This window comes from Babylonia areolata, chromosome 18, assembly GCF_041734735.1.
Source record: "Babylonia areolata isolate BAREFJ2019XMU chromosome 18, ASM4173473v1, whole genome shotgun sequence".
Taxonomy (NCBI): Eukaryota; Metazoa; Mollusca; class Gastropoda; order Neogastropoda; family Buccinidae; genus Babylonia; species Babylonia areolata.
The window spans coordinates 14822365-14838046 of NC_134893.1; the positions used below are offsets into that span (position 1 = coordinate 14822365).

The window sequence follows — 15682 nt, forward strand, 5'->3', positions numbered from 1 at the left end:
TTCTTTTCACAAGGCAGCACCCCCAAAATAACTGATCAAAACTGTGAAACTGAGAAAAACAAAGCCAAAAAATCGCAAGCCTACCTTGGATCTACTCCTCTTGAAGATGCAGATGAGGACCAGCGCCAAAGGGAATATGCAGCCCATGGACACCAGTGCTATGAGCACCTCCTCCCAGCCAATCACAGCCCATGAAATGGAGTCTGTCTTATCCGATTGGTCCTTGATCAGGCCGTACCACATGGCGTTGAGGAACATGTAGAGGTAAACCAGCGTGACGCAGCAGGTGATGCGCTGAACTCGTGTGAAACGGCTGTGATCGGGCCGGTTGAAGACGGAAATCCACATGTGTCGCTCTGCCATGCTGTTGGCCAGGGCTGACTGGAAGACTCGGGAAAAGCTGTGTAGCTCTTCATGGTCTGCAACACATCAATTAGTCAGCTGTATGGTGGACTTTGAAACAGCACACAGGTAAACACTATCAGCATTCAGTAAACAAATCTACAAATAACAGCAACAGCGAAGTGTGCAAACAATATGATAAATAAACATCAAATTACCAAGTGTTCACAGAAGGCAAGTTTTGTTCACTCACTGACAAAAGCACCACACTGGTCAGCTTTTTGTTGAGCTCACATGCTCTCTAGTAAACAAACTAGATTTTACTTGAAGTTGTTATTGTTGTTTTTTTGTTTTTGTTTTTGTTTTTGCTTTGTTTTTTGCTGCCCTGTCATCTGCCCCAGTTCAGTGGCATTACTCCCAGGTCACCCATACACAGCCACACTCGGGTTTGTCCATCACATTCCCAGCATTGGCAGTCCACAGGGAACCATCGATGTTAGGTCACCAGGAGGCCACACACCAGAGGAAACCCTGCACTGCTGCTGAGTCACTCTGGTGGTGTTCAGTGGTGCCTGTTCTTAGCACACCACCTACTAAGCCCCCTACTGACAACAATAATGTCTTAGTCGTAGAGCCAGACTGAGTGAGCATTCCTCCCTGTGTGGAGACTGCCACCACGTCCCTCCAACAATAGCACCCTAAGAATCCACCAACAGTGAAGACCTTGACAAGACTCACCCCAAGCATGGACGTGGAAGGGTATCGAAACTGAGGTCATCATGACAGCAGGGCATGAAAGGCCACAGACTTTGGACTTTTTTTGTTCATATTGGTAATGATGAAGGAGGAGGAGCAGGGGGACGATGATGATGATCATGATGTTGCTATGGAGGTCCATTTTGGTTTGGGACTAAGTGACAAGGCTGCACTCTACGCTTCCTTTCATAATGATATCCCGGCGTCAACCAGGCCCAGGAGATACAGACACTTGCAGTGTTGGTCAGATAATTAGAGCAACACACCCAAAGATGCATCCGTAAAGTGGACGATACTCAACTGTGTTATCCCAGTCTCCCCATTTAAGCCCATAGCACACTCAACTCTGGGTAGGAGCTGGCTGCAGGCCGAAAACCTACCTCCGCTGGGAATCGAACCCACATCCTCCCAGCTGTCAGTCCACGACGCTAACCACTTCACCACAGCAGCTGGTGTGAGTAATTATTGTTAGTTGACCAGCTGATGACCCACTGTGCTACTGTGGATACATGCAATAAAACCTGCACGGAGGTCTACATTCAAACATCAAAGTCAGCAGAACAAGTTTAGAAACTGCCTCTATCGTATCAAATGGAGGTTCAAAACCTGAGATCATGGCAAGAATTGCACAAACAATAGCTGCAACAGCAAGACTGCAAACCATCTAAAAAATGAAGTGGCGTTGACATATTTCCCACTCAACAGGACTTGCAAACACCATCTTTCAAGGGACGGTCAGAGGAAGCTGCAGAAGAGGAAGACACAGGAAGATGTAGGAAGATGATATCCAAGAACAGACAGGCATGAACCTGGCAGAATCCCAGAGAGCGGCGGAGGACAGAGACAGATGAGAGAGGTGGATTTTGTCTTCACTGGTGCCCCAACAACATCAGCAGACGTCAAGGGATAGGTGAAGGTGAACAGTGCAAAGGATGTATGCGTGCATGCATATGTTTATGCATGTTTATGAGTTCATGTATTCCCTGCTTTGTTTCTATAATCTTATCCATGATTTTTTTCTGATTACTTTGAACTCATCTTTTCCTTTTAGCCCTTAGGACTGGATGTAAGGAATCGTACCTGCTAATTCCACGTCCCTCATTAAACAAATTTTTTATCGTTATCATCATTCCCAGGACCCTTGTGATGCTGAAGGAACGTTACCTGCGACACGGAGCTCCGTCTTCAGTGTGCCGTCCTCCTGCTCCAAGGACAGCCAGGTGTTGGCAGGGAAGATGTAGCGCTCCCCGCTCTGGAAGTCCTGCACCTGCACTTGGGTCAGGTACCAGGCAGGTGAGGACCCTGTATTGTCGTGCCACACGCACACCTGGGCAGTGGAAACATAACAATATCAACATGTCATTTTTTTTTTGTCCAGCCAAACGCTAACCTGGGAAGTGGGTACATAATAACTACATATCTTTTTGTCTGTTAAAAAAACCACAAAAAACAACTTTTCTGGGGCCAAACATAACAATAACAGCAGGTCTGTTTTTTTGTTGTTTTTTTTAGTGTTTTTTTTTTCTTTACCAGTTGAATCGAGAAAATTGTCTTTTGGTCACCTCTGCTGCAATCATAAAAAAAGAATTCTAAAACATCACACTTTTTTCTTCATAAGAGGAAAATCATCACAATCCATAAAAAAAAAAGTTCAGGATGAAATGTTTACATTTTTTTCATATAAAAGAGAACTGTTACCACTTACATTAGTAAATAAAAGTATAAAACGTTGCACTGTATGTGACTGCTCAGTGTTTTAAGAGGTGTGAGAATAATATAGAATTGGTTACTGCAGCAATTAGCTGTCTTACCCTAGGTACATCATGGCATACACCATGTCTCCTTTCAGTTTCCGTGTTTTATCCTAGGTGCTTTTTTTATTCTAAGCACATTGTTTGTGTGCCTGTAATTCCTAAACAGTTTAAAACATTGAAAAGATGTGAGTGTGTGTGTGTGTGTGTGTGTGTGTGTGTGTGTGTGTGTGTGTGTGTGTGTGTGTGTGTGTGTGTGTGTGTGTGTGTGTGTGTTTGTGTGTGTATGTGTGTGCATATATACGGCAGACAAGACAAGACAAATTCTTTATTTCGAGGATAATAGATAAGTACTGGTGTGCTTTTTTTACATCCAGTCCCTGCCCTGAATAGGGTCTACACTACACAATATTTAATAAAATGAAAGCATGGTGTTAGTAGAGATACACAACAGAGGAAAAAAAAAAATGCATAAATCAAAACAAAACAACAACCACACACACACACACACACACACAAGCACACACACACACACACACACACACACACACACACATGACATACAGGCACTAGCATGGTGTTAGTAAAATGCACAGGTAAAAAAAAAAAAAAAAAAAAAGGAACAAAATCAAAGAAACAAAGAAACAAACACACACGACAGAGAGAAAAGGAGACAGACAGAGAAAGACACAGACTGACTGAGAGGGAAAGAGAGAGGCAGGGACACAAGGCTTGTTGTCAAGAAACAAGATCAAGCAACAGACACCTGACCAACCACTTTCAAGGCAGAAAATTTTCAATAATAATTTTTGGTAACATGTAATGTGTTACACTGACACAACACACACTTCCACAATGTCTGAAAGTTAAAAAGAACAGAAATGGAAATGCATATATATATCTAACTCAATAGTGTTTCACCTTGTGCAGAGTCCCAAGATCGTTGTCAGTGGCTATGAGAAAGGTGTCTCGAGAATTGCGCTGAAACGCCGAGCGCTTAGTGAGGTGGCGTGCTTCGCTTTTTCCGTGATCTCCATACAGCTTGATTCCAATGTGGGCAGAGGTGCCTGCAAACACACGCTCATAACTTCAGAAGAAGAAAAAAAACCCACATGTTTTCATCTGCAGAACTGCAGTTGTGAGTTTCCAGTCCAAAATACAGAAGTTTGTAACACTACACATACCCACAGACTTGGGCACACCACATAGGCCACACAGATATATACATATTTCAAGCATACAAACAAACACACAAACAAACAACACACACACATACACACAAATACACAAGCAAACTCACGCACACACAAACACAGTTTCAGTTTCAGTTTTAGTAGCTCAAGGAAGCGTCACTGCGTTTGGACAAATCCATATATGCTTCACCACATCTGCCAAGCAGATGCCTGACCAGCAGCGTAACCCAACGCGCTTAATCAGGCCTTGAGACACAAACACATAAAGCACAAAAAACACGCACACATGTACAAATACACACACACAGACACCATAAAAGACACACACACACACACACACACACACACACACACCAATCCACTGCCAGACCTGCTCCAATCTGCCTGCCAGTGATGACGGTGATGTGGTACTTGAAGACCCCGTCACGCCCACACAATGGCACCAGGGAGATACGCCGCAGGTCTGCACGGTCCAGGTGACGACACACGATGACCCCGACGATGTATAGAGCCAGGATGGTGCACACCGCTATCAGTGTCACAGGGTTGAGCCCCAACTCCAATGCCTGTGCCACACAGAAGCCACCCATCAGACATCAAATGACGTTAGGGTTCACACAGATGGTACCAAACAATTCCTTACTTTTCTCAGACTCTTTCCAGATGGATGTTAGAAGACTGGATGTTTTTCATATTATATCATGAAGCGAAACTGAATGAAAACAAAAATTCTGTTGCTACACCACTAATAGAAGAGATCAATAGATATCCTAGAATCAAAGTTTAATTTTCATCGCTTTTTTTTTCTTTTTCTTTTGATTGGTTGTTTGCTATTTTTTGAATGATACTCGTCAAGGGTTATAACAGTTCCAATACTTTTCAAAGCCTGAAGGGCAAAGTATATTTTTACCAAGACTTTTCCAGCTGTGGAAATGATTCTCTCATTTTTTCCAAGATCTTTCCAGACTTCCATGAATCGGCAAGAGCTGTGCACTGCACAAACATCAATCAACAGAAGCACCAATCATAAACCTATGTCTATAGATCAGCACTGCATGTCTGGGCTGGGTTGCAGGAACAAACACGGCAGCACAAACTGTGCTCAGCGCTAAGAAATTTTCCAAGTCTGCATCAAATCCATACACTTTGAAAAGTTCTGAACGATCAGCAAACTCAAGACTGACAATACACTAACTGCCTTAGAAAAAAAAGACTTACAATATGATAACTGTCTTAGAAAACAGACTGACAATACACTAATTGCTCAGAAAACAGACCAAGAACACACTATACCTGCCGACAATACACTATACCTGCCACAGAAAAGACTGAGATTAACAATACACCCATTAGAACTGCCTCAGAAAGATGAACAGACAGACGATATGCCAAAGACAAAGCAGACTCACAGCCAGGTCAGAGAACTGGATGCTGGAGATGGGCAGCAGACTGCTGCCACCGAAGGCCGTCAGATGGTTGCAGTGGCAAACGGTTGCCAAGGGGATGGACTCCTCTGACACGGAGCAGCCGGCTGCTGACCACACACGGTTGCTCTCATCGTAGTACTGGCAGCTGGACAGGTAGAAGGTGGAGGAGATGTTGACGTCGTGATCCATGTCCTCATTAACCAGTGTGATGCTGTACTCTGTGCTGTCGCTGAATTGCCTAGAAAAATAAAATGAAATAGATGGTAGTTTTTTGTTGTTGTTTTTATCTTTTTTGTTGTTGTCAGAAATGATTCTGTTAATGCTCAATGACCAGCACAATGCTTTATTCTGTGCTGTCACTGAAGTACCAGAAGAAAATAATCAAAAATTTTTTTTCTAATTTATTTTTTTTTTTTAATAATAAAAAACCCTCATCAGTGCAACAAAAGGTAGGTTTCATTTTCTTTTCCATGATATATCCATACACATATATATGTCAGTATTTTGTATAAATTTGACCACTGAACAATCACTATCTTTCATTTTTGATAATAAATAATACCATCCACCTTCATCTATCTCAGAAGGCGATAGGGTATGTGCATAGTGTTTAACTCTTTGAGTAACTAGTTAATTAACAAGTGAGGATCAGTTCACCTGTTGAAATTATTTGACCTTTACCTTTACTCTAATCATCCTGTGATTTCCATCATCTTTCTACAGCCCCCCTTGTCACAGCACTGACACAGCACACACAACTCACTTGGGAGCCACAAAGAAGGTGTAAAGGCGATGGTCCACACCAGATGCCATGAGGGCCGTGGTGATTTCCTTGTAGGCAGTATAGCTGTCTGCAGAGGCCTCAAAGCCAGCCCCCAGGTAAGCCTTGATGGCAGCCGTGGGGACGGTGCCACTCTGCAGGTCGGTTTGGTTGGGTAAGGCTTCCACCCTCACCATCACGTGCAGGGCAGAGACCTGTGACGTGCCCACCTGGGACAGAGGAAACCGCAGAAAACTGTGCTGATACAGGAGCACAGAGCACAAAAACAGCCAGAGCTAAATGCAACTTTGTTCCGATCAGTCTGGCTTCTAAACAATTGTAACTTATGATGCGACTCACAAAATGTATGCAAGTGTATGTATATACGTGTGTCATGTGACACCTCAATGTACTGTTAAATAGTATGTTGTTATCATATGCTTATGTTCAATTACAGTATGATAGTTTATACCTGTCCTCTGAGATTACTGCAAGTGTATGGATGGATACTAATTTTACTTCAAGATAACATTTAAGCTTGTATGTCTTTTATGTAAACTTATCAAGTGACTGATTCTCATGCATTGTTTATGTGTTTCATAGCACAAATCAGTTTTCTCTTATTGGAGATGATGAAGTATTCTAAATTCCGTATTCTCCCTCTACCCATACCTGAGCATCAACCTCCAGTTTCTTGGACAGGCCTTTCTCCAGGGTCCAGGTGTCAAAGGTGGTCTTGGCCAGAGGGTTGTAGTGTGGGTTCTGCAACAGGCTGCTGTTGGTCACTGTGTAGCTGTTGCCATCGCTGTCGAACATCAGGATCTCAATGGTCGAGCTCAGGTCCCTCACTGGCAGGTCCGTGCCGTCAGCATATTTGAAGGACAAGGTCGGCACCCGTGTGTCCACCACATGCTCATCAATGTATCCCCAGGTGAATGGGTTCGGGTCCAGCATGATCATTATCTTCAGAATCTGTAGGGAATGGTCGAAAGGATTACGTGCTGCTGTGTGTAACAATGATGACCCAAGTTATGTACAATTTTCAAACATTTCAACTCACAATAAAATCAGAAGGAAAGGAAGGATTACATACTCATGTGTTTGTCTTGATGACTGAATCTGAATTCAAGCTTTACTGAAAGCATTTGCTTGAGGTGCTTAAAAGAACAATGACTACAACAACAAAATGGAACCTAAAATTGTGGTTTCCAGCATTACATTTTCGAATTTGCTTATCAAAATTCAGGAACGAACGAAAAAGAATGTGTGTGTGTGTGCATGTTAATGTGTGTGTGTATGTGTGTGTGTGTGCACATGCGTGTGTGCATGCATGCGCGCGCATGTGTGTGTGTGCGCGCACGCGTGCTTGTGTGTGTGCGTGTGCGCACATGTGTGTGTGTGTGTGTGTGTGTAAAAGGAAGAGTTTGCATTTTGTTTGTGCGAGTGTATGTATGTGTGTTTTCAGACTTAAGTTGTTCAATGCCTTGCAGGAAAATATGCATAAGCAAAACACATAAATACTTACAGAATAACTGTACAATTAAGTATTGCTTTATGTGGAATGTTTATGCAGGAATAAACATGAACTTACATGGAACATTTTCACACACACACACACACACCCTCCCCTCCCCAACCCCTCCCACACAGTCCATCAGAATAACACATCCAGAAATTGTACCCTCAAACCACCTTCAAACAAACACGACCATGGTTTATAGCGCTGACCTCATCGGTGCTGCTGACACCCGGGAACATGCCACTTGGCAGATGGAAACGACAGCTCCCCTGCTCCAAGTAGGACCCCAGCATCCCAACCAAGGTTCGCTGCCCATCCACCTCCATCCCCCCCACCTGGTAACTGATGCCTTCCTCGTCCAGCACCACCGCCTGAAGCACAGTGCTTGTCACCGTCTCTGCCACGGAGAAGGCAGTGGTCACCGCATCCTGTGTGTGAACTGTGCTGACTGCTGCTGTGGAGAAGTCCAGTGTCCGTGTGCTCGTGCCCCAAGACGTGGACGAAATGCTGGCAAACTGCGGGAAATAGTCAGCCAGAGAAGTGGTGGAGGAGGAGGTGGAGGAGGAGGAGGAGGAAGAGCTGAGGGCCTCCATGAGGTTGTAGACAGTGGTGTAGAGGTTGGGGAAGGCAAAGTCGTCACGGTCCAGGCCCGCACGCACGCTCCTCTGCAGGACGTTGGTGATGGTCTCCAGGGACTGAAGGATCAGCGTCTGGCAGCCGCTCACCTGGTACTCTGCCGAGTACGCCTGTCAACAGTCACATCATTCCACTTTACTCAGCTTCAGCAAGCTGGCTTCAGCATGATGCAATGTTACCCAAACAGACTTATTCAAAGCATTCACGAGAGGTGTGGTGAACTTCAGTGTGGAAAATGATGAACAATTAACATTTTAGATAATATCTATATAACATAATTATACAAACTGTATTCAGCTACTTTTGAAGTGAGTGTGCTGTACGGGACTGACCTGGATCAGCAGGTGAGAGGGAGTCTTAACTGTCACATGAAATCAGCCCAGTGAGGGCCGCTTGAGAAATTAGTTGCACTCGTTTCCACAATCTACATGCATTTGTCTTGCACATCTATATCTTCACTGTTGTGTAGCTATTTAGTGGTCCTGCTATTTAAGATGATGTACTTGCGTGTGTGTGTGTGTGTGTGTGTGTTTGTATGTGCATACATGATTGCACATGCTCGCAAGTACACAGTCACTTGTGGTGCATGTGCACACACACTCACATGTATTTCATACAAACAGCCAAAATTCATGTTTTCTTCAGAAGTTCTTCCTCATCTCCATTCTGCGTTACACTTTCAACCACACAAACAGAAGACTCACAGTCAGCTGCTGCAGCAGGAAGGCCATCTGCTGGGCTTGCTGCATGGTTTCCACGGTGACGTTGCTGGACACGCACAGCGTGATGGCTGCCCGCACCATGGCCTGCGTGGTCAGGTCGGCAGGGGTCAGTGCACCCATGGAGGCTGAGTTGAGGGAGAGGGTGAGGGCCAGGGAGTACTGGAGGAGGGGCACCGGGTCCCCTTGCTGCATCAGCATGGTCAGGGTGGTGTTGGCCGCCAGGTACAGGGCCTGGGACACGCTCACCCCTGGGGGTCTGGTGGTAGTCGTGAAGGAAATGGTCCTGGACAAAAATCATCGTGGATAGAATGGAAAAGCCTAAATGCGGACTTACTGTATCCATTCACATTATTTGTGATTTAGTCATTTGTTTTCATGTTTCCATGAACCTGTCGGTAGATTTACTGTATCAATATATATAATTTGCTGTTATTTAATTTCTTTTCATGTTTCCATGAACCTACCTGTAGATGTATGCTTCAATATATATGATTTAACATTATTTATTTATCTTTATGTTTCCATGAACCTACCTGTAGAATGACTGTATTCATTAACACAGTTTAGAATTCATTTTTGTTCATTTTTTTTATGCTTCTGTATTCCCTCAAAATTTGCACCCCTGAACAGTTCTCTTTACCCTACAAAGTGTCATTTCCCAAGAGTGCTGCACCACCTCCTCCCTTTCTGTGACACCACTCACTTTTGGAGAGCCTCAGTGCGGGCCCCATACTCATCCAGCACAGTCACCAGCAGCTGTGCGGAACTGCCTGTGGAGCCAGGCCAGGGGACCAGGTAAACTGACTGCGTGCTGCGTGCCCCGTAGTACAGCACATAGCTGTGAGACTGTCCCTCCACCTGCACACACACACACACACACACACACACACACACACACACACACACACACACACATCAAGGATTCAGTTTCAGTATACTCATAATGATGATAATAATAGCTGAGCCTTTCATGCTGAAAGTGTGTTCAAGTCGATGGAGACAAATATTGTTATTTATCATATCGAACATAGCACTGAGTTCAAGCAAAGTAGGGAAAGACATTTGATTATCATCCAGTGCATTAAGAATATCATATATATCGCACAAAAGAGAGCAGTATCAGTGCAATGATAAGTATGGTAAGCAGACTGGTAGGTTGTGAGCATCCTTATGGACCAAACATTGAGACATGATGATCTTCTCAAGTAATTTGGAGAAGAAAAAAAAAGAATATTGGAGACTGGTCTGCAGTTTCTTTCATCATTAGGATCAAGTGAGGGTTTTCTGATACAAGGTTTAATGGTAGTTTGCTTAAAGACAGTGGAGAAAGTTCCAGGTGACCATGAGGAGATGATGACATTTGTGAGCGGTGGTTCAATTTATCAGTACTCTCTACAAGAAGGGGCGTGGGAATGGGATCAAATTCACATGTATTGGGAGCAATCTGTCGCAAAACATCATGAACTTCTTGCTTTGTAACAGTCTGAAAAGTAGAAAGCAGATTAACCGAGAAGGGTTTTTCACCACTCCGAATAGTGCCTGACTGAGAAATGTTGGTGCTTTAGAATCTATCATATGGTCGATATTTCCGATCTTTCCATAGCAAAAGTCTGAGAAAACCTGAGGAAGCTGGGTTGTGGGGAAGGCTGTAGGGAGGGTCTCTAACTTTGTTCTTCAGTTAATCAGTATCAAGGATGTGTCATGAAGCAGGTGGACTGATCTTTAAAACTATATCTGCTCTTTAAAAAACAAAAATTGGAAGGAAGCACGATTCATGACCTCCACACAGGCTCAGCACACTGGTCAGGCCTAAAGACAAGTATGATCACTGAATGAAGCCAACAACATGAACAGTAACAACAACAGAAACAATAAAAACAATCATTACTACTGTAGTAGTAGTAGTAGTAGTAGTAGTAGTAGCAGCAGCAGTAGCAGCAGTGATGATGATGATGATGATAATAATAATAATAACAATAATACTAGTTAAAACCATGCATAAGTGTGTATGTGCCTCTGTGAATGTATGCATGTGCGTTTACATATGTGAGTGACAAGTTGTGTGTGTGTGTGTGTGTGTGTGTGTGTGTGTGTGTGTGTGTGTGTGTGTGTGTGTGTGCAGCTGTTTACATCAGACAGAAAAAGAGGTAGAAAAAGTAACAATCACCTGTGTAATCATAAAAATTATGTGCATTTATATCCTTATACACAAGAGCATACGTGAATGTCTGCATGGATGTCTGTATACGTGAATATGTGTGTATGCATGGAGAAGCACAGCTACGTATATGACTGTGAGTGTGTGTTTTAAAAAATCACTAAAAGTGAAAAGACATAAAATTAAAGTGAGAGAGAGAGAGAAAGAGAGAGAGAGAGAGAGAGAGAGAGAGTGTGTGTGTGTGTGTGTGTGTGTGTGTGTGCGTGCAAGCATGTGTGTGTGTGTGTGTGTGAGAGAGAGAGAGATAGAGTGTGTGTGTGTGTGCACGCACACGCGCGCGTGGGCACAAGTGTGTATGTGCATGTGTTCATGTCTGTATGCGGTGAGCGTGCATGTATCATGCGCATGCATATGTGCACATACGCGCATGGTACGTACCACACGCATGCACATGCACACATCGGTTCCCCCTTCCCCACCCCATCACAACAACCCCCCTTTCTCAGTGTCTCACCTTGATCTCGTACATGAGCTGTGAACCTGGGTCGTCGCTGTCCTGCCAGCCCTGACAGCTGACGGTGACAAACTCCTGCAGAGCCACGATGGAGTCCGGCGTGGCAGTACACGTCCCCCCGCTAGGGGGCTGGTTGGGGGAGAGCGTGATGCTGGCCTTGCCCTGCGACCGGCTCCCGTCCACGGAGTCCACGGTGACAGTGAAGGTGTAGTAGGAGCTGTCTTGCAGCAGGGTGTTGCGTAGGATCACTAGGTTGGGGGCTGTGGTGCCTGTTTTTTGGGGGGCAAGGAAGGGGAAAGCATCGCATCGTAGATGGAAAAGTAGGCAACTGTTTTGTGATCTTAAAGACAGACAGAAAGAGAGAGACACAGAGTGCATGTGAATGATTGTGAATGAGTGCAAGTGTGTGTTTGTGTTTGTGTGTGTGTGGGTGGGGTGGGGGTGGGGGTGGGGTCTGGGGGGTGCATGTATGCATGTGTCCATATGTGCTTGCATGTGTATTCATGTATGCACACACACACACACACACACACACACACACACACACACACACACACACACATACACAAACACACACACACATGTGCATGCGGATAGATAGACAGATATACCTAACAAGAGGGGAGGAAAAAATCAAAAGCAGGTAAACAGACCTTCTATCATCATAAAAAATACTTTTTAATGACCAGGAGATACGGACAACTGCAGTGTTGGTCAGGAAATTTGAGCAACACTCCCATGATGCATACATGAAGTGGCTGGCACTCAAGTGTATGGTCCCAGTCCTCCCATTTCAGCCTGTAGTACACTCAATTCTCACCCTGGATTCAGCTAAAGACTTGAAAAATCACCAAGATGATATACTTCTGATGGCGCTTTAACTTACTCCGGGCAATGGAACGCTATAGCGTTCCTGACGTAAGGTAGCATTCTGGACGACGGAACGTTATAGCGGTTTCAACAATTAAAAATTTGTCCACATTTTCCTCATAGGGTAGCATAAAAATCGCTGCTACACCGGGCATTGTGAACATGTCAAGGGTCGAATGAGAAAGTTTCTTCATGAAGTTTCCATGACTATACACTTGATCACCAACTGTTGACCATGGTACCCCGTATGACAAGCTAATCTGCATACGTATCGAAAATGGCATCACAGGCGATACAAGTGGAAATTTTTGGAGCAAACTAGATCACGACAGTGGCTTTTTACTGCTGCTGAAGTGATTGAAATGCTTCAAACTGAAGGTTTCGACATCAATGAGGATGATGAAAATGTTGAATAAAGTATCTGCAGTGAAGAAAGCTACCTGCAAAAAGGTACTGACAGTGTCTCAGCTTCTGAGGGCTGTGAAGAGAGGGAGAGGGGTGGGCGTACACACGACGTTAGAAGAGGGGTCAGTGGGTCAAGTACAGGGAGTTTCATTCAGTTACTTTATGTTTGTGGATCATCTGCAAGGGAAAGCAAGGAAGAAAACTATTCGTCTGGAGTGAGTTAACCAATGTCTTCTCAGTCATCAGTCAGCGATGCTAACCACTCGCCATGATGGTTGGTTTCTAATGACTTATCTGCTGATGTGTGGAGGGTTGCTTTCCAGTGACTTATCTGCTCATGAGGTCTGTTAGTTTCCAATGACTTACCTGTTTATGAGATCTGTTGGTTTCCAGTGACTTACCTGTTGGTGTGGTCGGTTGGTTTCCAGTGACTTACCTGTTGGTGTGGTCGGTTGGTTTCCAGTGACTTACCTGTTGGTGTGGTCGGTTGGTTTCCAATGACTTACCTGTTGATGTGGTCGGTTGGTTTCCAATGACTTACCTGTTGGTGTGGTCGGTTGGTTTCCAATGACTTACCTGTTGATGTGGTCAGTTGGTTTCCAGTGACTTACCTGTTGGTGTGGTCGGTTGGTTTCCACTGACTTACCTGTTGATGTGGTTGTTGGTTTCCACTGACTTACCTGTTGATGTGGTTGTTGGTTTCCACTGACTTACCTGTTGGTGTGGTCGGTTGGTTTCCAGTGACTTACCTGTTTATGAGATCTGTTGGTTTCCAGTGACTTACCTGTTGGTGTGGTCGGTTGGTTTCCAGTGACTTACCTGTTGGTGTGGTCGGTTGGTTTCCACTGACTTACCTGTTGGTGTGGTCGGTTGGTTTCCACTGACTTACCTGTTGGTGTGGTCAGTTGGTTTCCAGTGACTTACCTGTTGGTGTGGTCGGTTGGTTTCCACTGGCTTACCTGTTGATGTGGTTGTTGGTTTCCACTGACTTACCTGTTGGTGTGGTTGTTGGTTTCCACTGACTTACCTGTTGGTGTGGTCGGTTGGTTTCCAGTGACTTACCTGTTGATGTGGTCAGTTGGTTTCCAGTGACTTACCTGTTGGTGTGGTCGGTTGGTTTCCAGTGACTTACCTGTTGGTGTGGTCGGTTGGTTTCCAGTGACTTACCTGTTTATGAGATCTGTTGGTTGCAAGTGATTTACCTGCTGGTGTGGTCGGTTGGTTTCCAATGACTTACCTGTTGATGTGGTCGGTTGGTTTCCAATGACTTACCTGTTGATGTGGTCGGTTACTTTCCAATGACTTACCTGTTGATGTGGTCGGTTAGTTTCCAATGACTAACCTGTTGATGTGGTCGGTTAGTTTCCAATGACTAACCTGTTGATGTGGTCGGTTACTTTCCAATGACTTACCTGTTGATGTGGTCGGTTAGTTTCCAATGACTAACCTGTTGATGTGGTCGGTTGGTTTCCAATGACTTACCTGTTGATGTGGTCGGTTAGTTTCCAATGGCTTACCTGTTGATGTGGTCGGTTAGTTTCCAATGACTAACCTGTTGATGTGGTCGGTTGGTTTCCAATGACTTACCTGTTGATGTGGTCGGTTGGTTTCCAATGACTTACCTGTTGATGTGGTCGGTTAGTTTCCAATGACTTACCTGTTGATGTGGTCGGTTGGTTTCCAATGACTTACCTGTTGATGTGGTCGGTTGGTTTCCAATGACTTACCTGTTGATGTGGTCAGTTAGTTTCCAATGACTTACCTGTTGATGTGGTCGGTTAGTTTCCAATGACTTACCTGTTGATGTGGTCAGTTGGTTTCCAATGGCTTACCTGTTGATGCGGTCGGTTGGTTTCCAATGACTTACCTGTTGATGTGGTCGGTTGGTTTCCAATGACTTACCTGTTGATGTGGTCAGTTGGTTTCCAGTGACTTACCTGTTGATGTGGTCAGTTGGTTTCCAGTGACTTACCTGTTGATGTGTCACCAGCGCCCACGGACACAGGCGTAACCCCGTCACGCATGACAGTCCAGGTGTAGGTGACAGGACCGCAGCTCTCACAGGATGCAGCCAGAGCCCCGTGATGGCTAGAGCTGATGCGGTAATCCCCAGTGGCTTCGCAGGACACACATTCCACCCCCACTGACAGGAGCGGCGGTGTGGCGATCACCACTTCCAGCTGTAACCATCATGCCGTTCTTTTGTTCAGTCCAAGGGCATAAGCCAAAGCAACACACACCCACTCACAAAAGCACTCGAGCAGCAGAATGACCATAGTTACAAATGTTGAGTAGACAGCTGGTCTAGTTGACAAAAAAAAAAAAATCAGCTCACTTATGATTAAGGAACAGCAAAGAGTGATGACAAAAGAGCAGAACGATGAGAAAAGAACAGAAAAGTGACCAAACAACAAAAGAGAACAATGACAAAAGACCAGAATGGAATGGCGACAAAATAACAGCAGAGAAGAGTGATGAAAGGTCAACAGAAGATGAGGACAAAAGATAAGCAAAGAAAATGGTGATAAAAACTCGGAAGAACACAGTGACAAAAGAACAACTGAAAACAATGACAAAAAAAGACACAAAATACAAGCATACTTTATCATCTCTGAAAGAGAAATTTTTG

At 44.5% G+C, this 15682-nt stretch overlaps 1 protein-coding gene across 1 annotated transcript in view; it reads right to left on the bottom strand.

The window, feature by feature from the left end:
- Positions 1–15682, bottom strand: part of LOC143292005 (polycystin-1-like) — a 90202-nt gene that overhangs the window by 29027 nt on the left and 45493 nt on the right. Inside the window, exons 12-24 of the mRNA XM_076602161.1 lie at positions 15026–15233; positions 11779–12047; positions 10496–10589; positions 9810–9876; positions 9089–9389; positions 7958–8494; positions 6902–7201; positions 6233–6459; positions 5452–5707; positions 4413–4608; positions 3771–3916; positions 2263–2425; positions 85–419 (exon numbers count right to left, since the gene is read on the bottom strand). Coding sequence (XP_076458276.1) covers positions 85–419; positions 2263–2425; positions 3771–3916; positions 4413–4608; positions 5452–5707; positions 6233–6459; positions 6902–7201; positions 7958–8494; positions 9089–9389; positions 9810–9876; positions 10496–10589; positions 11779–12047; positions 15026–15233 — 3099 coding nt within the window. The remainder of the gene's footprint in view (positions 1–84; positions 420–2262; positions 2426–3770; positions 3917–4412; positions 4609–5451; positions 5708–6232; positions 6460–6901; positions 7202–7957; positions 8495–9088; positions 9390–9809; positions 9877–10495; positions 10590–11778; positions 12048–15025; positions 15234–15682) is intronic.